The following is a 25,430-nucleotide window of genomic DNA, read 5'->3' on the forward strand; positions in this document are numbered from 1 at the left end:
CGTTGCGTGTATATAAAATTATATTTTTTTAAATTAAAATATATATTATTTTTAAAATCTTAATATGATGAAATTTTTTAGACAATCATGCACTCTATTTTAAAGAGCAAATACTATGAACTATAAAAAAAAATTGGAAGTTAGTTAGTGGGTATGCACGTGGGGTGTGAATTTAGAAGTTGCCATGTGGAATTTTAGGACTAATTTAGGTATGTGTATTTAGGGTGCGTTTACTTTATGGAATTTGATTACATGTGGATAAATCGTAATAGGAATATTAAAATGATTTTGAAGGATGTTGAATAATGATGGATACACAATAACATGTTTACTTCGAGTTATTAATTTTGGGATTGAAATAATGATTGATGGACGAATTACAGTTTTACCCTCCACCTATGATAAATAATATTATGTTTAATTTTGTATTCATATAATTTGGATTGAATTATTGTTGAATATTGTAAATTATTATTGATTCAAATATGAGTCATTTTCACTTATTGAAGTTATTGAGTATAAAATTATGTATTTTTTAAAAATAGATAAAATTGATAAAATGAGCTATAAAAAATATGAGAAATTGGGAGGAAAACAAAAAAAATTAAAGAAGGGTATATTATGATTTCTATAGAATTTTTTTCATAAATATTGTGAAGGATACCTCATGTAATTAAGGATGAGAAATCTCATGAAATCAATGTATAATTACGGGTCTTGAAATTTGAAGAAAAATGATTATTTTGTAAGTATACAATGGATTAGATTGAATTAATAAACTCATCTTATTATTATCAAGCCAATTAAACACACCCTTAATGTTTTTACTTTTATTTTAGTTAGCAATGCATGTAATTATAATTTTGAAAGAAGGGTAATTTTGTCAAATACTTAAAAATAAAAAAATAATTAGTATAACATGCCGTTGCTTAATTAATAGTAATTGATAAGTGGTGAAATTTCCATGAGCTTAATTCGATTAGAGACAACAAGAAATCTTGGCTTGATACAAAGACAAGACAGCATCGTTATGAAAGTTGAAACACGTGTTGATGCAAAACAGAGGATTTCTCGAACTATAGTTTCAGCAAAATCAAATCAACAAGATCTCAAGAAAATGGGACACAAAAATGAAGAACGAAATTGGAACTGGCAAACATCCAAATTGGTGAAGTATCAGAAAAAGACTATATTCAATACTAACAAAAGTTAAGATACACCAGCAGCGGCCAAGAATCAAGATTAATATCAGAACATTAAGTACTAAAAATCTGCCTAAGCCAAACATAGAATTAGCAGAAGATAAAATCAGACATGAAATTCGTAGAGTTGAAGGGATTAAATTCAACTAATAACTATTAGCATCTCCAAGCTGAAGCAGATATCAACTCCATCTTTTGCCAACAAAGAACCAGGGAAGATTGGTCCTTTTCTAAGTGGAATCCTCGGACCGGAGTCCTCTTTACGACCCATTCAGCTTGTGATTCGGTGATATTGCTAAATGTTGCCGGGGTAAATCCGGACGACACAAACGCATTCCTCCAGTGCTGCGGTTTTTCAGCACGAAAATGACCCATGATGGACTTTTGGATTCCAGGTTGGATCCAGAAACGCTCAATCTTCTGCAAGGTATCGGTGTTCATGCTAACGGCATCAAGAGATTCGAGCAGGCTCGAATTTGATCGAACGGAGTGGATCACCCGGCCAGGAAACGAAAGGTCGGTTCTATCACATCCTTCGTTGACAGACGCCACTATCCTTGGTGACAATTGCTTGACTCGGTGAAGAACTAAAGGAATTGATAGTTGGTGATTCATAAAGGAACCAAATGGTAGATTCACTGCAACAGCTTCATTTCCGGATGTAAGAAATGACGGAGACCATGAACTAGAATTCAAAGAATCAACACTCATAACCTCAAACTCAAATTCAAGATTGATTTCACCAGCAAATTGAATAAGATTATCTCGAGCAAGGCCTAGTTCTATCTGATCATGTGTCGAGGGGGAGACAACCGCGGTTATTTTCAAAAGTGTTAAGCCCGTGCCTTTAAATGCTAACTCATGCATAAGAGAGGCCCATTGTCCACCATAGCCAATATCAAAATCTACTATATGAATTCTATCAAATCCATCCAAGGCTTCAAGAATGGCTTGATTAGAAGTGAAGTTAGTAAATTGTACTAGGGGTGAAATCTCAGAGAAAGCCTTGTAAGCACCAATCTTGAAAACGAGACTATATGGCGAAGAATTAAAGGTAGACATGTTGATGTTGTTATTCGTGTGAAGGAGCATTTGCAATGCCTCCTTACAGTAAAAAGCAGCCCTTTGGAAAGGCTTACCAATGGGAGAGAACTGGTGATTGAGCCGCGCCAATATCCCTTGCGCGAGTACATGATTCCCCGTCTGGACTAGCTCTGCTACCTTGTATAGCTGGTCGATCGCCTGCTGTTCCACACTACCGATTTTCGAGTTCGAACCTGGCTCAATTGGGCTTTGATGCAGATTCTGTGGAGGCAAAAAAGAAGACCCTTTAGAGATATGGCCACCGGGAAGCTCGAGGAATCCGCCAATGGAGCCAGAATTGAGCCTTTTGGCCTGAGGTGATGCGAAAAAGTCTGGTTCTTGATGCTGCGGATATGTTAGAGGTAAGAAAAACAATGAATTCGGGGTTTGGTTTTGGTTTAACAGAAGCTGTGGATTGCAAATGGGAGACTTCATTTCTGCAGGAGAATCGTAAGTAGGTTGCTGATGAAGAGCAAAAGATCCTAGATTGTTAGATATAGAAGGGTACACAAGATTAGCATGAAGATTTGAAGATAATTGGCTCGTAGGAATCGCACCAAATTGGTCTCCACCAAAGCTTTGATCCATAAGCCCGAAACCACCACCAGACTCGAACTCCGCCGCGGTTGAACTGCCGCCGCCGATCTGAAGAACCTTATTCAGACTTCCCAACGCAGGGCCTTCGACATCTCCCATGATCCACCTGAAAATGGATTGTTCTTGGCTGGGTGACGGGGCCACAGACCCTGAAAACACACTCTCCCAGCCCTCCATACCACATTTCTCCGCACCTCCTCCCTCACAGTGGGTTTCGATCTCGATAGACGGAGGAACAGGGAGGAGTTGGGTATCAGCTCCTCCAGCATTGGAGCTGGTGGCAGTAGTAGAGTCTTTCAGCCATCTGGGAGATGGGTTTGTGTCGGAAACAGCCACTACCCCCGCCGTGTCTGTAGAAGCACCACCACCACCTCCGCCGCCGCCGAAAGAAGAACTCAGGGTTGAGGAAGATGAAGGGCGACTAGGAACCCGCGCAGAATCCAGGACAGAAGTAGGCTCACCACAATCACCGTTGAAGAAGTAACTTTTGTTGCAATAATCAGAGAAGAAACCTCTGTTTCTCAAAATCAGCTCCAAATCTAACACCCCCGTCCCCTCAGAATCAAAGGGTAAGGGCATCCCTTCATCTAAGAACCAAACACCTCCTTCAATTCCTCTAGATTCAACCCACCAAAACAAGACTTGCCCAGAATATATACTTCAGAAGATAATTCAAATCTTGGATATGAACCCACAAGATAAAATCTTTCCAAATGCAGGAGACTGGGGAATACACACAAGAACCTATGTGCATGTATGCACATACAATACACACCCACTGTATTAAAATCTGCAGCTGCAGCTATCCTTTCAGTTTCATCATATTGTGACAAAAGATGAAAATGGAGGCTAGATAAAATCTCTCCACTAATGTACGAAGAAGTAGAAATGTCCCTGGCTTGTGTATTCTGCCATGGAAGCGTGGAACATAAAAAAGAAGTAAAATGCCCACCTTCCTTGCTTCTCTCTTGCAATGGTTTCCACTTTTTTCGTTGTTTTCACCCTTTTTAGTTAATTTATGTGGTTTGTCTGTAGACGTAGTTATCTTTCTTGGTTGGGTTTTCTATCGTTCTACCCGCAACCACGTCAATCACTCGCGCGTGTCATCCACGCCTACCCACGGTTTTTATTATTATTATTTTTCTACTACAAACAACAATTATTTTTAAATAAAACGTTACGTTTTTCGTGAGTTGATCAAATAATAATTTGTTTCATAAAATTGATAAATAATGTAAAATAATGATCTAAATATCAATCTTCAATCATATTACATCGGTTTCATTAATGTTAATCATTTTTAAGATCCATACAAATGAGTGGATATCACTCGTTGTTTCAACAAATATTGATAAAAAAAAATACGTCATACAAGAATTTTATAAAGCATAAAAACGATTCAAATTATATGCGGTTTCATGACACATACGTACCGAATTCTTGGTGAAAATCGTGTTAGACGAGCCGCGTGTGGCTTCTCTTAATTATGATATATCTACTCATTTGTTTGATATATTTAACGACTGATGTTATACGCTAGACTCAAAATTTAGCATCGCGACACTTTTGGAATTTTATAAATGAACTTTCAAGAAAAAATAGTCTCTTAATAATTTATTTGAGAGCAAACGAAAGTTATCAACTCACCGAACACAAATATCACATAATAGTATTTATTAGTGAAACAAATTAAGTATGTAATATAAGAGTTTTGATCCCATGCACCCTAGGGTGCGTGGTATTCCACGTGCATCCGTGCCCAAAATAATTTCGATTGTTTTGAAATTTTCAAGGTAGGATCGTCTTAAAAATGTGAATCCAACGATATATCATATGATACAAATTTCAATCTCGGTAGTCGAAAATGAGAAAAAGACTGAAAATTAGTTGAAATATGCAATTTTCGGCCATCTTCCTATTTTCGAACACTGAGGTTGAAATTTTATCATATGATATATAGATGGATTCGCATTTTCGAGACGATTTTATCGTAAAAATTTCAAGACAATCGGAGTTGTTTTGGACATGGGTGCACGTGGAATCCTACACACCCTAGGGGGTGCGTAGGATCAAAACTCTGTAATATAATTGGTAAAAAAAAAAATTATAGAGAGAGATAAAATAGCAATAGCATACAGAATTGGTATAGAAATAAGACAAGTAAATTGTACTTATTTTAGGTGCATGCTGGTCTTCATACATTCTTGCTTATTTCGAAAGCGATGTGTGTTTAATTTAGTTGCATTTATATGATATAATATAATATAATATAATTTTATTAGAAATTAAAGAGTCACGTTATAAAAAAGAATTAACCTCAACCACGTGATTTTAAATATGTTAACATGTCATCAATAAGTTTTTTTTTTCTTTTGTATCGTTACCAATCTTATTATCACAACCCGAGAACCAACAAAATTTACATATTTTGAGGACTTTTTGTGCATCAAAATTCAGTTGAATTGTAAAGTATATGTCATATTATTATTCAGCAGAATTATTACACGCGCACGTAAGAGCGTGGGTGAATGAAAAATAATGCTCATCTCCAGTACTTTTCTACAGGGGGCAACAATAAAATAGAATTTGAGGGATGAACCGGAAGCGACGGTGCCTTTTTTCCACCCCAAAATTACCCTTGACCCTGACCCGATAATCACACCTCGATGCCGGGGCATATCCGTACTTTCACATAAACTGAAATCTGACGGCACGAGATAATGAATGGAGCTTATCTCGAGGAAGATTAACGTACGGGATGTTGTCAGAAGGGTGCCATCTACGGTCGGGATTTCATCCCCTTTGAACCAATGGTTTTTCATGAATTGACCATCGCTTTCTATTAGCAAACGGGGAAATTGAAAAGCGAAGTGATTCACAAGAAAAAGAAAAAAAAGAAGCAAAAAAAAAAAAAAAAAGAGCTGTTAAAATGTGCAAATTTGTTATTTGCATCTCATGTAATGTAATGTCTCGTCCATACATATATATCATATCATACACCACGATTAACTATTTGTGGGTTTGTGGGTTTGTGGGTATGTCTTCAACGGCACGTTGATTTATACTTGTTTTCGATGGGTTGAATGTAAATGATTATTTGTCGTTTTTTTAAAAAAAATAGAGTGTAAAACTCAATTATTTCTTCAGTAGATTGAGATGACATGCACATCGATTATAATAATTAATTTGATTGATCAATATTCTTTGATACAAAATTATATTCAGTTTGCTGTTGAGCTATATGATTGAAGATATATTGAAACAAAGTAACACTTATACATTATATGTTCCGCTTATACTTCGAAAATTTCAAAGTTGATTTTTAAATAGAGGTAGATGATTAATAATATACTAGTGCTCTCGTGCATGCACCGCGTGCTTATAAAGTCCGTGTTTTTTTTTAAAAAAAACAAAAATTATAAATAAATTATAAATTTATTTTAAAAAATATAAATGTTTTCATAATTAAATAAATAGTAACTTAAATGCAACAAACACATCAAGTTTACAACTATGTGATATTTTCGTAAATAAAAAATACTAACGGTTACAAAGTTAACGTCATTTTGATAAATAAGAAAACATCTAATTACTAAAAAAAGATAAAATCGTATAAAATGATCACTAATTTATCTAATAATTTTAGTTTTGTTGTGAATTAAGTTATGAATTAAGTTAGGATATAATCGTACTTTTATCTTATAAACTTCACCAATTTATTGATAGTTAGTTAATTCAAAAATTTATATTTTAATAATATAATAAAATATTTGTAAGATTTAATGACATGATTAAATTACTTAGGCACCGTTTGGTTTGAGATATGATATAAGTAATATATAGATAAGTAGTATAATGTATTAAAAAATGAATAAAAAATGATAGTTAAAATTGTATTGGATTTGATTGATAGATTATGATTTATTTGATTTGATTGATTAAATTTTATATAAAAATGTTAAATGACTATTTTGTCCTTTTAACAATAAATAAAATAAAATTTTATTATTTATAAGAGGTAATATAGTAATTTGAATTCAATGATTTGATTGATGTAAAATAAATAGTTAATATATATATAAATAATATGATGAGAAGAATGCGAGATGAGATGAGATTAGTTATACATATATTAGTAATACCGTGAACAGAACGGTGCATTAGTAGATGGAATTGTTGGAGTGTGAATCGATCCAAGTTAGGAGAAGGCATGCAATCAACCGATTTCTTTTTAAAAAATTTCATTCTAGCTTCTTATGATTTTCTACATATGGAATATGATGAAAACACAATCATATTTAAAGTCACTGAAAGCATAAAGGGACAATGGATTTTGTTGTCCAAAGACAGAATAAAAGTTGTAGAATTTTTAATTTGGTGTGTGTTCAATAAGAGAGGACATGCTTAGGTTTCAAAGAGTAGTTTAGGCGAGATGGATTTGGGTGCAACGAATCTTTGTTTATTTTGGTAAACCATGTGAGTGATAGGGCTACAAATTTCCTGCTTCCTTGACGAAGTGGTATGTGTATCCAGCTCATTTCCTCTGTATTTCCCCCCCTCAAGCCTTTTATAATATAATATAATAAATTTAGATGTATATTAATTAATCACATTCACATTTGAAAGGTGGAGTAATTCTGATGCTAATTACAAATTTACAACTTAACTTCTTCTTCTTCATTTTTTATATTTATTTATTTTTATAATATTAAAACTTAACTTCTAAGTGTAAAACTTTCATAAAAATATATGTATGTATATATATATATATATTTATGTGATTAATTACTATACATCTAATCTAAAATTTAAAACAGTCCAACCGGTCGGACCGAAAAATCATTTATATAATATAATAAAATGAATAATACATTTGAAATTTTCATGAAAACCTAAAAAATTGTATATAAATAGAGAAAAAATATATATACCATAGTTTGAAAACCTAATAATTATATAAATTTATTCAAAATATCAAATATAGTTATATATATTTTTAAAAATAAAATAATTAATAAAAAAGACCCTAGTATTACTAAAATAATATTCTTAACAAAGTACAAATTTCAAATAATCGTGTCTATATATAATAAAATATTAAATTTAAAGTTTTAAAATTAAAAAATCCAAATTTCAAAATAAAAACATAAAAATTAAAAAAACCGTTTCAATCGGTTGGACTGATTTTTCGGTTCTTAACCGGTCCCATCGGTTATATGATCCGCTTGATCATTAAAATGATTTTTGAGAGTGCTTCGAGCTGGACCTATGATCGATTCTCGGTCGAATTGGTCGGCCAATTTTGTTTTGAAAATATTGATTCAATCATAATTCCTATTCTTTCTATTACGGGTGCAATAATTGCACGGTTGAATAAAAAAATCGAAACATTGTATTTTGATTATATATGATTTAAAATATTTGAGTTACTTCGTTACTATTAATTACACGTTTTGATAAAATTACAAACGCTAAAACTACACCGTCTTACTCTATATTCTCACAAATTGCTGAAAAGTTATGAATGCATGTTCTTTTCTCTCGTCTCAAGGTACCACCCAAATCTTCATGGCCTAATAAATATTAGTTTAAGAAACCCTCTCATCACTCAAACCAACCTTTAATTGTGATATATATATATATATATATATATATATATATATATATATATATATATATATATATATATTCCCAAAAAAATATTTTACCAACAACTAAATATCTTAATTTTTTTTGAAATACTAAAATACCAAGTATCTTATTTTTAGAAATAATCCAAACATGGCAGAGCGTTTTGGGTTTGCCCCAATTCGATGTGTTGACTAAACAAATGCCATACATTTCTTATTTCAGTCAAGTTTCACTGAGGAGGACAATCAGTCAAATTTGTTTCAAATATCATCTATTTTAGTATTTGGTAAAAATTGATCTCCAAGATTAATGAGATGTTAGTATTAAGATATAACTATAAACTATAAAGTTGTATCAAATGTTTATTATAATGTGGGATCCATAACATTGTGGAATATACACTTTGAGCAATACCCTAATGTTGTAACTTGTAATTGCGTGAAATAATTTTATCTGGAGAGATATTTGACTCAAGAATGTATTTGAATATACATGAATTTTTAAATGATAGCTACTTTTTGCGGATTTCAAATATATTGGCAATTATCGTTACATTTATGAATGTTAAGGGAGGAATGAATTTGAAATCCTACTTACTACATCCAAGCGTAACTTAAGACTATGCTTTGATAGATGAATTTGAGATTATATATATTCTATATCCATTTAATTACTTGGTTAGTTGGATGAAACAAAATTTAGATGAATTTCGGATTTACTTGATATAAAGTTCAAAAATTTCAATAACAATTGTGTTTGGTTTCAAAGACATTTAATATGAATGCATTTGTATTTTGTAATACATCTTTCAAATATCTCATTTCAAATCAAATTCATCCATCCAATCACGTGATCTAATCTTATATTATAAAAATATCTTATAAGATGTATTATGTTGCTGTATTATTTTTAAATTTAAAATAATTATAAAAAAAATAAAAAAATATTTTCAATATAAAATATAAATTACTAAATACCTTAACTTATAAGAGGTATTTAACAAAGAACATAAATTATGAGCTGGTGTAAAATGCGCTCCCTACAAATGTAGCGTATTGCAATAATTGGGCTGGAATTCAGATTCACTCACCACAAGAATCGGGCCAGGCCCAGGCCCTTAACGTCATATATGCTCGTTCCTTTACCCATATATGATTCGGGCTACTCAACTAAACTTTATTAGATTAATATTACTTCCGACAAAAAAAATAATTGAATGAAAATATTAAATTAATTTCTAAAAAACGATTTTTTTTTTGGCAAAATAATTTAATATATTTAATTCTTTGATTCGATATAATTTTGTATTAAAAATTTTAAATCGACCTATTCGTAGGATTGACATATTTTATTCCCAACCTTCTCCTCTTAACTTAAACATGAATTCGAAAACATTACGTTATAACAAATACTTTGTAATTTGAATCTAGGAAAAAACTGTATTTTTTTGTGTTATAATTTGTCATTTTTTTATTTTGGTCATCTATATTGTCAAAATTTAGTTTTAGTTTTATTTTTTTTTGTCAATTTTAGTAATTTTTTTATTCAGAGCTCTGATGTAGCACTACTGACTACACATCAGCGACACATGAACACTGCATTATTTACATGTCAGTGCCAAATCAAGAAAAGAACTAAAAATTTCAAAAAAAAAAAAACGAACTTAATAGTCTAAAACTAAAATTTGATAACATAAAAAAATCAAAATCATAAAAAACATATAATACTAAAAAACAATTTTTACTTTGAATCAATACACGAAATTGATTGCAAGTATATCTTATTTTAAATCAATTTTCTTATTGAGTTTCTTCGGCTAATACTCTGGTCTCTGGTCTTTATAGCTATATCTGGATGAGATTCTCATCTCAATGTGTACCTACCAGTGGCTACGTAATAACTTATATTAATCACGTCAGTTCACGCTAAAATTCCGTTTGTGGTAAAGACAATAACTTCATATTTTTGTAATCTTGATCAAAATTTCACCTACATAAAAATTTAGAATCTTCTTATATATAAAAGGAATCATAATATGCAAACGATAATTATTTTTAAAAAAACACGTGTTTGTAAGCTTACATCAATCTCCAAATGCTCTCCCATTTTGCACGGGAGGCTATGTATACATTCATTTCGTTTATCTAAGACCGTTATTATAAATTTGCAAATTAGGAGGTTTTATTTCGTTTGAACATTGGTTAATCAAGTGGTTCATTCTTTGATCTATGTTAAGATATCAAACATTGGTTGAATAGAGTTTTTGAGAGTTATACATATGAACTTAAACAATCATTTTCAATTGAGCTAATTTTTGGGATTGAGTTAGGCTCAATTCCATAAACTTAACATAGTATCAGAGATAAGTTCTGTCGTTATATGTTGGATTCTCCATAGTTGAGTTACTCGTTAATATATCCATGCTACATATGTTCATTCATGTGCTATGATAAAGTTCTTTGGAGTTGCATATATGGAGTCCGACAATCTTTTTCTATTGAGCTAGCTTTGAGGTTGACTTAGGTCAAAGTTCATAATCTCAACATGGTATCAGAGTCTAAGCCCAACCTTATGTGTTTGACTGCCCATAGTTGGGCCACTCGCAACCTTATGTGTAACGTTCGAAATATTCCTACGTGATTTCGCATGCATAATTAGAAAAAATAATTAATTTAAAGACTTAATTTATAGAAAAATAGTTGTTTGATAAGTACATATTACTGAAAATCTATTTTTCACTTACTAAGTCCATTTTAAGAACTTTTAGTACACTTTTAAAATTTAAGTACCTTTTTGGACTAATATTAAACATATTAATTTTAAAGAGGCCATTTAAAAATAACTAAACAAATGCTATGATTGAACCCAATAATTCACAACCCATGCACGTGAAGGATAGAAGACAACTATCTACCATGCATTCAATATGTTTAATTTGGATCATCTCATTTTCTTTTATATCACACCACGTGAATCATTCCATCCACCATCTCTTTTTTTCTTCCTTCCTTTCCATTTAGTTGCCGACACTTTCTTCTTCACAGCATAACGCATACCATACACGATCTTTTGGAAGGTTCAAGCAAGGTTTTAAGTTCCGTTCGTCCCGGAGAACTAATTCGCATCGGTATCGTATTTTGATTGAAATATTCACAAAGGCAAGTTTGAATTCTCATCTTTTCTCACCGTTTAAGTTTTATTATTCTGCTTTCATCATGAAATATTTAACCATGTATGTTGGATATGACTTAGATAAGAAATTTGCATGTTTATGTTGAGCAGAATAGTTTTCTATTCTAGTTTTTCCTCACGTTTTTCTTGCTTGGAACGTTCAATGTCTGTTGGATCATGTCTAAGGGGCAAGGGCGGACCCAAGTGTAGTTGTACCCGCGCTTTAGCCCGTGTGGCCCGAAAAAAATTTAAAATTTTATATATATTAATTTTGGAAATTTTTGAATTAATTTGATAGTAGCCCGAGTGGTTTGATTCAAAAGGTTAAATAATTCTAGAGGCTAAAATTTTAGCCCGGGTAGTTTATAAATTCTGGGTCCGCCATTGCTAAGGGGTGTCTAAGGGTCCCTAGGATCGAGTTGGATGAGTTCATGAACCTGAAATAGGCTGGAAACGAAACAGGAACAGAAACAGAAACAGAAACATGCACCAGGTGCGCGGGTTGAGCAGTTCTGGGAGAATGGATCGTGTAGGTTGTAGGGTGCGAGTTTGAGGCTGGTTCCAGTTGTTTTAGAACCCAAAGACTTTGGGGAAGGTCCTCTAGGTGCCTTTATGGCCGGTGATGGCCGGAGCTTGACGGCCAAACAGGCTGAAGTTGGGATTAGTGTTCTGCGCGCGAGAAGAAAAATAGGTTGTGTTGTAATGGTTCGTTCTCCTTCTACAGTACTTGGTTTGAGGTCAAATTTGTTGGGTTCGAACCGCCTAGATGTTGGCTAAGTATTGGCATTGGTTTCATGGCCAAAGGTTCCCGGAGCAATGAGAACAAAAGGAATTAGTACAGCTGCTCAGAGCTGGTCGTGAGCAGAAATCTGCTGGGTTGAGTTCTGAATTTTTGGGTATATTTCGGGCTGGGCTTGGGCTGGGTGGTCCGGGTCGGTTCCGAGGGGTCACGGGTCATGTTTTTTTGGGTCCGGGTCGTGTTAGTCGGGCTCGGGTATTTTTATTTTAGGATTTATTATTAGTTTAAGTGTTAAATTAAGCCTAATTTGAATTAATGAATTTAAATGAGCTAATTGGGATAATATTTTGGGCTTAAATAATTATTTAAGTTAATCCATTAAATTTTTATGGGCTTAGGGCCAATGAAAGTTATTGGGCCAATTTACGATATTTTGGGCCCATTGGGCAAGTTTAGATTATTAGTGGGATTAGGATTTATAATTGGGCCATATATGTCTTATTGTGCTTGAATAATTTATTTGGACTTAAACGTAAGTTAATGGGCTTAAGATAAGTTATTGGATCAGTCTAAAAGTTAATGGGCCTAAGTTTAAGGAGTCAGCAGTCTGAACCAATCCATGAAAAATATGCATGGTCCGTAAATATATATTAAATTATTGCATTAATATTTTAATTATATATAAAAAAGATTATTTTATAGTTATATTATTAATTAATTTAATATATATTTACGGGCAATATTTTATGAAAAATAAGATCATGAATGAATTTTTTTGTGATGTGCATGATAATGTATGTATATGTATGATGTTGGGCATAAAAAAAAGATATTTTAAGGAAGTTGAAATGAATGTGTGACAAATACGGGATTAAGGACGAGATACCTAGGCCCGGAGCCCTTTCCATAGACTACGGGACTGAGAGTCGGGATAATGGGGCCCGATTGCCTTTTCATATGTTATGATGATTCGCCTACGGATTCAGGGTCAACCTGGTGAAGGGGCTAAGAGGTGGAGATCTCACCGCCACGTACGTTGGTACTTTATTGATCAATCTCTTATACGGTCACACAACATGAATATAATCTTCAGAGTTTTAAATGATGATATGCCCTTATTATGATGCATGATGATTATGATAAGAATATGTATGTTATGTTATGAGATGATCATGAGTTATGTATTTTATGACATGCATGTATATATATTATTTATTATGTATCGTGTATGTGTTAGGTGATGCATTATTTTAATCATGTTGTTATTATGAGATAGAACGTGCTGAGCCTCTAGGCTCACTAGACTTAAATGGTGCAGGTGAGCAGGGAGACACTAATGTGGAGTATATTGCCCCGACTGGCGGTAAGGACGTATGAGATCCCGACAGTTGACTAGCTCGTGACCTATGCTCAGTTTATGTTTTCAGTGGTCTTGAAGAATACTATATTTTTCCGCACAAGTATTATAATTTATTTATGGATTTATGAATTTTATGTTAAAGATTTTACGAGACTTCGAGTGGTGATATTTTTATGCATGGAATTATGTTTATTTTTAAATATAATTATTTTCATGCAAAATTATGAAATTTATTGTAAAATAATTTGTGTAAGTTTATTTTCTTAGTTTCAATATTTATGTATTATTATAAGTTTCATTACTATTACACTCTTTATATATATTTATATATATATATATATATATATTAAATATTTATTAAAAAAATTGTAGTAGTAGGATCGAGTCGTTTCATTATGTGTTTGACTGCGATAGTTTGGCCACCAGTTAATGTATCAACGCCCCAGATATTCAATTCATGGTGAGTGTGGTGTACGTGTTGAGATATCTCACATCGGCTAAATAAAGTTCATGGAATTCTATATACGAACTTGGACTATCCTCCCCCATAGCGCTTGCTTTTGGTGTTCGAGTCAGACTTAAGTACAAAATCTTATCGTGGTATCAAAGCCAATATGGTATCAGAGCTCAGACCTACTGTTATGTGTTGGATTGCTCGTGGTTGGGTCACTCATTAATATCTCCACATTCCAAGTGCTTTTACCCACTGTTATTTGGATTGATCATAGTTGGGTCACTTATTAATATCTTCACACTCTAAGTGTTCATTCATGGGCGTGAGGAGTGTATTAAGATGTCACAAATCAGCTCAATAGAGTTATTTGGAGTTCTATATATGGATTTGAACAATCCTCTCCTCATTATTCTGGAGTTAATTAAGTTATGTCCAAGTTCATCATCTTAACAATCTCTTATGGTTATTGTTATCGTGCTTTCCAAGTGTCTAGGAATTTTCTGTCCTTTTGAATATCAATACTCTTTTTTATTTTGCTGGATCAACTCTTCTAAACCATAACTTGAAAACTATTATTTGTTGATAAATAGTCCTAAACAGCTAAGGGTGGTACATACGGAATTTGATAGGTTGTTGGTTACTAATTGAAAAAATCACACCTGCGCAATGTCAAGATTATGGATTTGAGTCTAATTTAACTCCAAAAGCTTGATCAAAGTGAATGATTGTCCAAGTCGATAAATGCAATTCGATCCTAAAAATTTTATCCAATTTATGTGAGACAACTAACATTGTAACGCCCTATCATCCACTATTGTAAAATTATCAGTTTACCCATATGACAATTTTAGCAACATGAACCATTTAATACTTTAAGATGTCGTTTGGTTTTATGGATAGAATGAATAAATTATGTGTACAAGTGTGATAAAATATGAATAAAATATGAACGAGTAATATATAAAGATTAATAAGTGAAAGAACATGTTGTGCACATGTATTTTAAATTATTTTTTTATTGCATTTAATTTTTATATTTATAGTTTTGCCTTTCTTAGAACATGTTTTAAAATTGGTAATATCAGATATATCTTGATTCGAAATATTTTATTCTGATAATATATTGTTTCCATGCTTTGTAGGTTCTTATTTATGGAAATATATTGAAGATCTATTTATAGGAGTGCTTGAAACGAGAGAGAACAACAAGATAGACAATCAAGAGAGAAAAGAGTGAAACGTAGGAAGCAAAATACATAGAGAAATTACTGCAGAAATTCTAGAGTGTTGAAGATCAATCATTGAAGATTTTTTGAAGAAATACTACTGCTACGTTGTGTTGCCGAGTAGTGTTGAAAACACTGCAGAACACACGAGTGAAGTGTTGTTCAGAAAGTGTTTCTTTAGTTTTTGTTTTTCGGTTTAGAACTTTCTATTTATGTTTTATTCTAGTTTTTACTAGTTTTTAGGAAGTCGTTTATTTTCTCAATCTGTTGAGAAAAGTAGTTTTTCATAAAACAATCGCTAGTTGGTTTTTGTAAACTGATTTGATTTTCTAGTGATTATTTTGCCATGAAGCATTGTACAAGTACTTAGTACTTGTGCATAATTATTTTGTGTTATTTACTTTTACTGTTAGTTAATTATTCTGCTGCATAGTGTTATCGTGAAGTGTTGACAACACTGAAAGATAACACAGACTCGAATATTTATTTATGGTATTTCTGTGTTTCATACTGTCCAAACCTTACAATTGGCGTCAGAGACATTCACTTGACGATACTAAGTGTGATTCTGTTTTTGTGTTTGACAGGACATCACAATGGAGATACCTTATTCAGGAACTGCTCAACGTCCTCTAATCTTGGATGGATCCAACTATTCTATCTGAAAAGTTAGGATGCGTGTCTACATCAAATCGATTGAAAGGCATGGCAGCGTGTGCTACAAGGATGGAATCCACCAAGGAGAACTGATGAAGAAGGAGATTTTCTCCTCAAACTAAAAACGAAATTGAATGACGATGAAATTGCTGCTTCGAATATGAACAATAAAGCCCATAATGCTATATTTACTTCTCTTGATTCCAATATGTTTTCACTAGTCACTAACTGTGTATGTGCTAAACAGGCTTGGAAAAAACTTCAAATGCACTGTGAAGGATCCGATAGTGTGCGTCGAACCAAAAGAAGGATTCTCACTACTCAGTTTGAAAATCTGAGAATGGAAGAAAGTGAGACAATTGATGATTATGAACGACGTTTGAGAAAGATCGAGAATGAGACAATTGATCTTGGTGATGCTATTTCAAATGAACGCTTGGTGAGCAAAGTGTTGAGATCACTGCCGGAAAGATTTCAAATGAAGATTTGTGCCATTGATGAATCAAAAGACACATCAATTCTGGGATTGGATGAATTGATGAGTTCACTTCGAACATATGAGTTAGAGATGAATTTTGGAAAAAAGAACAAAGGTAAGTCTATTGCACTTCAAGTTTCTAATGACTCATACAATGATTTTGTTGATCTGACACAAGGAGTCAACGAGTCTGACTTAGGAGATGATTCCATCGCCTTTCTTACCAAACAATTTGGTAACTACTTGAAGAGAATGAGAGATTATAAGAAACCTGGTCAGAAACCCAAAGTTTTGAATGCTCCTGCTGTTGGAAAACCATTGAGGATATGCGGACCAGAACAAAATACCATCCCTTCAAAGAGTCAAAATCACTTTCAGAAAGAAGGAAAAACACTGAATATCTCAAAGAAGTTTGAATCTGTGAAATGTCATGAGTGCACAGGCTTCGGTCACAATGCTAATGAGTGCCCAACCAGACTTTGCAAAGGAATGTGTGCTTCCCTAAGTGATGATGAATATGAGGAAGGAACAGAACAAGGAGAAGAAGAGACTCACAATGCCCTTTCAGTTTTGGTGCTGCAGAAGAAACACAGTGTTATCACATGTGTCACAACACTTGGTCACAACACTAACCAAAAGGTACTGTGTCTGAATGCTTCTGTTTCTGGAGACTTAAATCAGGAAGCTGGTGAAGTAGAACTGTCTTGGGATAATGCTCAGAAGATGTATGAAGAATTGTATAATGACTGGATATTAAGGAACAAGACAAATTCTGCTTTAACAAAGGAGAACAGTGAACTGAAAGCTTCAGTGACTAGACTTTAAGTTGTTCTGAGCAAGAAGAATTTAGAACTAGGCAAGGTCAAAGAAGAGCTTGGAAGAGCCAATGCAACTTTCGCAAAGTATAATTCAAGCAAGACCAAGTTGGATTCAATTCTGATGATGGGAAAAGATGATAGAGCTGGTCTAGGGTTTCATAATAGCAAGTTTGAAGTTGGGGAGTCGTCACAAACTGTTTTTGTCAAAGAGAACAGTAACTCTGCTAGTGTTCCTATTGCAATTCCAAAGGAAAAACCAATTTCATTGAAGGCACAAGCTTCTGTTCAGAAGAAAAAGCAAAGGAAGCGTAGATTTGTTTGTCATTACTGTCACAAGCAAGGTCACATCAAGCCTTACTGTTATAAGCTCAGGTATGACTATATGTACTGGAATTCCAGGCAAGAGTTGTCATCAGTGTTGCCAACACTGAACCAAAACACTACCAGGAAGAAAAATTCTGAGAAAAATGTTTGGGTACCAAAAGCTAAATCTAGTTGTAATGTCGTTTATACTTCCTTGAAAACTAATGTTGCAGGTCATTGGTACTTCGACAGTGGCAGTTCACGCCACATGACAGGATTGAAGAAGTATCTTTCTGACTATGTTGAACAGGATAAAGGAAAAGTGACATATGGAGGAGGAGCCAATGGAAAGATTGTTGGAAAAGGAACTTTGAATGTAGAAGGACTGCCTAAGCTTCACAATCTTCTACATGGTGAAGGATTAAATGCAAATCTTATTAGCATTAGTCAACTTTTTGATGATAATCTTTATGTTAAATTTGATAAGAATTTATGTCAAGTTTTTGATAAAAGTATTCGTGTGTTTTGACAGGGTCTAGATCATCGAACAACTGTTATCAACTTGGAGAGGAACTTGCTTGCAAATTCAGCAAGGTTGATGATTTGAATTTATGGCATCAAAAGTTGGGACATGCCAACTTCAAAGCATTGAAGAAACTGAGCCAGTATGATGTTGTACGGGGAATTCCAAATTTAACTTCTGGAGTTCCATATGTGTGTGGAGACTGTCAAAAGATCTGAAGGGGAAAATAATTGAGGACAATATTGATGATCTGTTGGATACTGTTGCACCCCAGACTGATTCCAGTGTTGTCAATAGTGTTGTCCCTCCTGAAAAATCACCCAGCACAACACTGAGTCCAACACTGAATATGAATGAACAGAGTACAGAAGAACATGATGATTTTGAAGATGAAATACGAGATGCTGGACATGATGTACCTAGCAAGATTCAGAAAAACCATCCTACTTCACAAATCATAGGAGATGCACAAGGAAGGATGCAGACCCGAAGAAAGGAAAAAGTTGATTATCGAAAGATGAGTGGGTTAGTGTGCATGACTTCCGCATACTCTCAGGTAAGACATTCTTGCTTTGTGTCTAGTATTAAACCAAAAAATGTTGGTGAGGCTTTAAAAGACGAGTTTTGGGTCAATGCTATGCATGATGAACTTGAACAATTTGTTAGGAATGATGTGTGGATCTTAGTTCCTCCACCTGATCATAGTAATATCATTGGAACAAAGTGGATTTTTAAGAACAAAACTGATGAATCAGGAAATATTGTGAGGAATAAGGCGAGGTTGGTAGCTCAAGGGTATACACAAGTTGCGGGGGTGGACTTTGATGAAATTTTCGCACCTGTAGCCCGAATAGAATCTGTTATATTATTGTTGGCTATTGCATGTCACATGAAAATGAAACTTTTTCAAATGGATGTAAAAAGCGCATTTTTGAATGGAATTTTGAGTGAAGAAGTTTATGTAAGACAGCCTAAGGGATTCGAAGATCCACATCATCTTGATCATGTTTATAAATTGAAGAAGGTCTTATATGGATTGAAACAAGCACCTCGTGCTTGGTATGGAAGGCTCACAGAGTATTTGCTTGACATTGAATTCAAAAGAGGTGAGGTAGATAAAACACTTTTTGTTCAAAAAGTACAAGGTAACATTCTTATTTGTCAAATCTATATTGATGACATAATTTTCTGTGCTTCATCTAAAAAACTTGTAAATGATTTTGTTGAAAGCATGACTGTTACCTTTGAAATGAGCATGGTAGGTGAGTTGAATTACTTTTTAGGATTACAAGTAAAACAAATGAGTGATGGAATCTTTTTGTGTCAAAGCAAATATGCTAAGAATTTGGTGAAAATGTTTTGTACTGATCATGTTAGACATATGAAAACACCAATGGGAACTAATGAAAAACTGTGCAAAGACAGTGTTGCTGACAGTATTGACAACACTTTGTACAGAAGCATAATTGGAAGTCTGCTGTATCTAAGTGCAATTCGACCTGATATTATGTTCAGTGTGTGTTTGTGTGTCCGATATCAATCTGATTCTAAAGCCACACATATGAAAGCTGTAAAACGAATTTTGAAGTATGTTGCAGGCACTTTAGACTTAGGGTTATGGTACACTAAAAAAACCAATACAAATTTGGTAGGCTATAGTGATGCTGATTGGGCAGGGGATATTGATGAGAGAAAGAGCACCACGGGTGGTTGTTTTCATTTGGATAACAACTTGGTTTCATGGTATAGTAGGAATAAGAACTGTGTGTCACTTTCCACTGCTGAATCCGAATATGTGACAGCGGGAAGTTGTTGTTCTCAATTAATTTGGATGAATCAAATGCTACAAGACTATGGTCTTAAAAGTGAAACACCACTTGTGTACTGTGATAACTCAAGTGTTATAGATATATCAAAAAACCCAGTTCAACACTCTTGAACTAAACACATTGACATAAAACATCACTTCATTCGAGATTTAGTTGAGAAGGACATGATCCATATGGAGTTTGTCGGGACCAATAACCAACTGGCCGATATTTTTACAAAAGTATTAAACTTCGAGAGATTCTCCAGTCTTAGGAAATCTTTCAATATGTGTTCCTTATAAGCACTCACGGTTGTTGTCCTTAAGTGTTGCCAACACTGACGGACAACACCAAACATGCATGTGCATTTTTAGGACTTTAGGCATACTGCATATTCATATTGTTCTATGTTTTGCACTGGTTGATAATACTGACTGATACTTTGTAGTTCTTCTGTAAAAGGTATTTTTAGAACACACTTGCCATGAAAATATGCTTTAAACCACGAAGTAGTTGAGAGATGTTCGTGTATTCCATGATCTTGTCCCATGTGAAAAGTGGTTTTAAAAATTAAAAAGCATGGTTTGATAAAATTTCAGTGACCAATGTCTTGAAAATCAAACTAAAATCGAAAAAAATTTGGAAAAAGCTACCTAAGAGAGTCCAATGAAGACCGTTTTTTTAGTGTGCAGACTACCACTTCTGAATCAAAATAAAAAGAAGAATCACATGGATCTGGAAGTGTGACAAAATTCAAAATTATTTTGAAGACTACATTGTTGTTGGGAAGTGTTGCCAATACTGGTGCTTAACACATTCTGCACACACTTTGCATGCATCATTTTTGATCTAATATCATTACATTCTGTTTTAGACATAAATTATGTAACACCCGGTATTTTAAATACGTAAATTCGCATGCATAATTAGGGTATTTAATTATTTAAATTTTAGATTTATGGGTTAAATAATTATGTGAATTATTTGTGCATGATTTAATTTATTTTTAAGCATTTAACCCATAATTAGTGATTTTTATGATTTTTAGTATTTTAATTATTTTATCGCGTAGACGGGACCGTGGACGGACGAGATGACAAATTTCTAGCCAATTAATTTCATGAGCCTTTTTAGAGCCCTAAAATATTATTTTGAGTTTTATTATCTCAAAATTTTTAGTATTTAATTTTATATAATTTTAGGAGTCCATTTTTATTCAAAATAAGCCAAAATATTGACTTTTTAGTATTTTTAAAATTCCCTAAATTTATAATTTCGGGATTTTCATATGTTTAACTTAAATTATCAGATTTTAACTTTTATTTAGAGTTTTAAAATTTTATGTTTGTTTTATTTAAAACTTTTAATATCCTAAAAACCTATTTTATTAAAAACTCTAACCTAATCTACCCAAACCCATCGACCAAAAGCCATCAGCCGCCTCCCTCCCCTCCATTCATCATCTTCATCGGCTTCCCACAAGAAAAATCCCATAGCCTTGGTTGTTCAAGCTCCAAGTTGGTCGTTCGTCGTCCCGGAAACGTTCTACGTACGTGCTCAATCGATTTCTACGGTGAAAGGCATGTTTTCTTTCCCTTATTTTCATGCCATATCAGTGAAATATATGTGTGTGTTGTGTATGCATCAAGACCTTCAGAAATTTTTCAGAAAAGGCTAGGGATGGTTGAGCATCTCACGTTTTTCTCACTTTGTTTGACATACACTCATTTTTTTCTTAGCCATGGATCGTTCAACTGCTGGTCAAGGTCCCTAGGATGTTTAAGGGGTGTCTAGGCTCAAGTGGCTCGGTTGGTTTGAGCCAAACGAGCCCAGGAAGCAAGCTAGGATCGATCGGCCTCCATGAGGCGCAGGAATAGGGTTTCAGGGAAGGGGGCTCGGCCTTGGCGGTTCAGGCTGCATGGGGCTGGGGGCTGGCGCAGGTTGGGACCGCCCAGACATGGGCCACGTCTGGGCGGCGGAGCTCCGGCCAGGGGCGGCCGGAGCATGGCGGCAGCAGCCCTTGAAAGGCTGCTGCCCGTGGCCGAGAGAAATTGAGAGGGTGAGTTTCGGGTTTAGGGTTAGGGCTGGGTCCGGGTCGGGTTCTTGGGTCCGGGTCAAGTCAGTGGGTCGTGGGTCGGGTTAAGTGAGTCCGGGTCTGGGTTTGGTGGGCCGGGCTCGAGTCTTTTTATTTTTAAAATATTTTATGAATTAATGGGTTTTTGGGCCAATTAATTAGAAATAAAATTATTTGGACTCCCAAATAATTTTATTTGGGATTTTAAAATTTTAATTAAGTTAGTCCATTAATTTTATGGGCTTTTGAGCCCATAAAAGTTATTGGGCCAGTCATTGGGCTTTTGGGCCCATTGGGCCAGTTTAAGTTGTTATTGGGCCTAGAATGTTTTATGGGCTTTAAATTATTTTAATTGGGCTTAGAACAATTTTATTGGGCTTAAGTATGTTAATGAGCCAGATTTAAGTAAATGGGCTTGAGTGTTAGGGCCAGCAATCCAGTACAATCCATGAGAAATTTGCATGTGTCCTGAATATATATTTAATTATTTGTATGCATTGAAGTTATTTTAATATTTATATGTTAGTAAGAAATTAAATTAAATATATATGAAGGACACACATTTTTATTTAAGTACATGCATTCATGAAATAATTTTATGCATAATTAAATGTTTAAGGTTGAGCAATAATAAAATATTTTATGTTGAAAGTTGAAGTAGTGTGACAATTTAAGGGGGATTCGTCCCCATATGTGAACTATTGAAGGGCAGTTTACTGCCAATTTAAGAGGTGATTCGTCACCGCCACGTACGTTGGTTTCCACGCTGATCAGTATTTAATGTATGATTTAAGGTTACACTACGGATACAACCATGCGATGTTGGAAAATTAATTGTTCAACAATGTTTATGTATTATGTTATTTAAGTTAAGTTAAGTTATGTTATGTTATGAAATTTTCAAGCATGCTCATTCATGTATATGTATGTATTAGTATTTAATTGTTTTAAATTATTTTAAACTCTTGTTATGTTAGCATGTTGAGCCTCTAGGCTCACTACACTGGTATGATGCATAAGTTCTAAACCGAAAAACGAAAACCAAATAAACACTTTCTGAACAACACTTCACTCGTGTGTTCTGCAGTGTTTCCAACACTACTCGGAAACACAACGTAGCAGTAGTATTTCTTCAGAAATTCTTCAATGATTGATCTTCAACACTCTAGAATTTCTGCAGTAATTTTTCTATGTATTTTGCTCTCTACGTTTCACTCTCTTCTCTCTTGATTGTCTATCTTGTTGTTCTCTCTCGTTCCAAGCACTCCTATAAATAGATCTTCAATATATCTCCATAAATAAGAACCTACAAAGCATGGAAACAATATATCATCAGAATAAAATATTTCGAATCAAGATATATATGATATTACCAATTTTAAAACATGTTCTAAGAAAGGCAAAACTATAAATATAGAAATTGAATGCAATAAGAAAATAATTTAAAAGACATGTGCACAATATATTCTTTCAAACTCCCTCTTTTTGCCTTTCTGGACAAAACACACATAAGTTCAAATAACTGTAACGCCCAGAAATTCGGCACGTAAATCCGCATGCATAACTAGGGGATTTAATAATTTTAAAATAATGTGAAAATGTGTTAAATTAATTTTATATGTTATTATGTGAATTATGTGATTTATTGGCATGTTTTAAATATTGGTTTGGCATTTAAATCGGTATGATGTGATTTATGAATTTATTTGAGAAAGTTTATTTTATGATCGCGTAGGCGGGGCCGTGGACGGACGAGATGTTATTTTCACCCAAATTCTTTTATGAATTTTTAGGAGCTTTAAAATATTATTTTAAGGTATTTTGTCAAGAAAATTTTAGTATTTAATAATATATTTATTTAAGGATTTATTTTTAGCCAAAATAAGTCATTTTAATGACTTTTATTGATCTTTAAAAATCCTTTAATTCTATATTTCGTGATTTACTATTATATATCAGATTAGTAGATATTTTTTTAAAAGTTAAAAATCTTATATTTATGTTATATTATCTACTTAGTTTAATTAGTGTAATTTAATTTATTCTAACCTAAAAACCCACCTTCCCTCACGTCTTTACTCTCCTAGCCGCCATCAAATAATTATGCTTTTCCCTCATTAGGACACACACATCTCAGAAGGTTTTCCGAAGATTTAAACAAGCTTTTGAAGGTCGTTCATCCACGTGATCCTCCTACGCATCGACATCGGGTTTTTGGGATTTAAAACTTCACAAGGCATGTTTGATTTCCATTCTTGAACACCATTTAGATTATATTAAACTATTTTTTTTTAAAAGATGAATGATGAGATTATGCGCATGTGTTTCAGATTAATTTGAATGACATTCTTCATGGCTCATGCTTGTTTTCACGTTTTATGCATGTCCCGATTTCTGCATGCTTTTGTCCATGATATGTTCGGGTCTGCTGCACCTGGGTTCGGGGTCCTAACTAGAGTCCCTAGGGTTGGTATAGTGGGGTGGTTTGTTCATGGAGAAGGCTGAAACCAGGGTTGGGCGTGAGAACTCTTCTTCGGTTCGGCGAATTTCCCGCAGCGGCTTGATTTTGAGTTGGGGGGCTTCGGTGGGTTCAGGCAGGGTCTTGGCTTGAGCCAAGCCTGGTCCTAAAGTTGCGCCTGGACCCTGGGGTGGTCCAGGTGTCGGAGCTCCGGCCGGTGCTGGCCGGAGCCGGTCAAAAAAAAGGGAAGGGTTGTGACCTGCGCATCGAAGCAAGGAATGAGAGGATCGGGCAGTTCATGCTGAGTTTTGGCTTGAGTCTGGCCTAGTCCTAAGGTCGTGTCTGGGTTCTGGGGAGGTTCAGGGGTTGGAGCTCCGGCCAAGGGTGGCCGGAGCTGGCCGGCCGAAGGCATGCAGCAAGAACTGCTCACGGCCGAGGGTTAATGAAGATGGGTGATGGTTTGTGCATGTCGTACGTACTGTTGGGAATTATAAGTGGGCCGTGGGTTTGGGTTGTTCTTGGGCCGGGCTTGGGTCCTTGGATCCGGGTCCGGTTCGGGTCTAAAATGATGGGTCAAATAATTTTAGTCCGGGTCTAGATTTTTATTATTTAGGCTCGGGTGTTTTTTTTTTTTTAATTAAATAAGAGATTAATTAACAATTAATGGGTTTGGGCTTGATTAATTAATTAATTGGACTAATTTAATGGGATTAAATAATTAATGAAGTGAGCCCACTAATTTGTCATGGGCCGTGTGATCCATGAGAATTATTGGGCCAGGTTGTGTCGGGTTTAGTAATTTTATCGTTTAATTTATAAGTTAATGGTTAGTTAATAATTTTATTAAT

The 25,430-nt window shown here is 34.1% G+C and overlaps 1 protein-coding gene across 1 annotated transcript; it reads right to left on the minus strand.

Annotated features, from left to right (window-relative positions):
* Positions 1-1,232: 1,232 nt before the first annotated feature.
* LOC140865740 (scarecrow-like protein 6) lies at positions 1,233-3,840 on the minus strand. The gene has a single exon (XM_073270482.1). The coding sequence runs from the start codon at positions 3,459-3,461 to the stop codon at positions 1,359-1,361; it is 2,103 nt and encodes a 700-aa protein (XP_073126583.1). The 5' UTR covers positions 3,462-3,840; the 3' UTR covers positions 1,233-1,358.
* Between the last annotated feature and the right edge of the window lie 21,590 nt (positions 3,841-25,430).

This window comes from Henckelia pumila, chromosome 4 (genome assembly GCF_033568475.1).
Source record: "Henckelia pumila isolate YLH828 chromosome 4, ASM3356847v2, whole genome shotgun sequence".
In the NCBI taxonomy this organism is placed as follows: Eukaryota; Viridiplantae; Streptophyta; class Magnoliopsida; order Lamiales; family Gesneriaceae; genus Henckelia; species Henckelia pumila.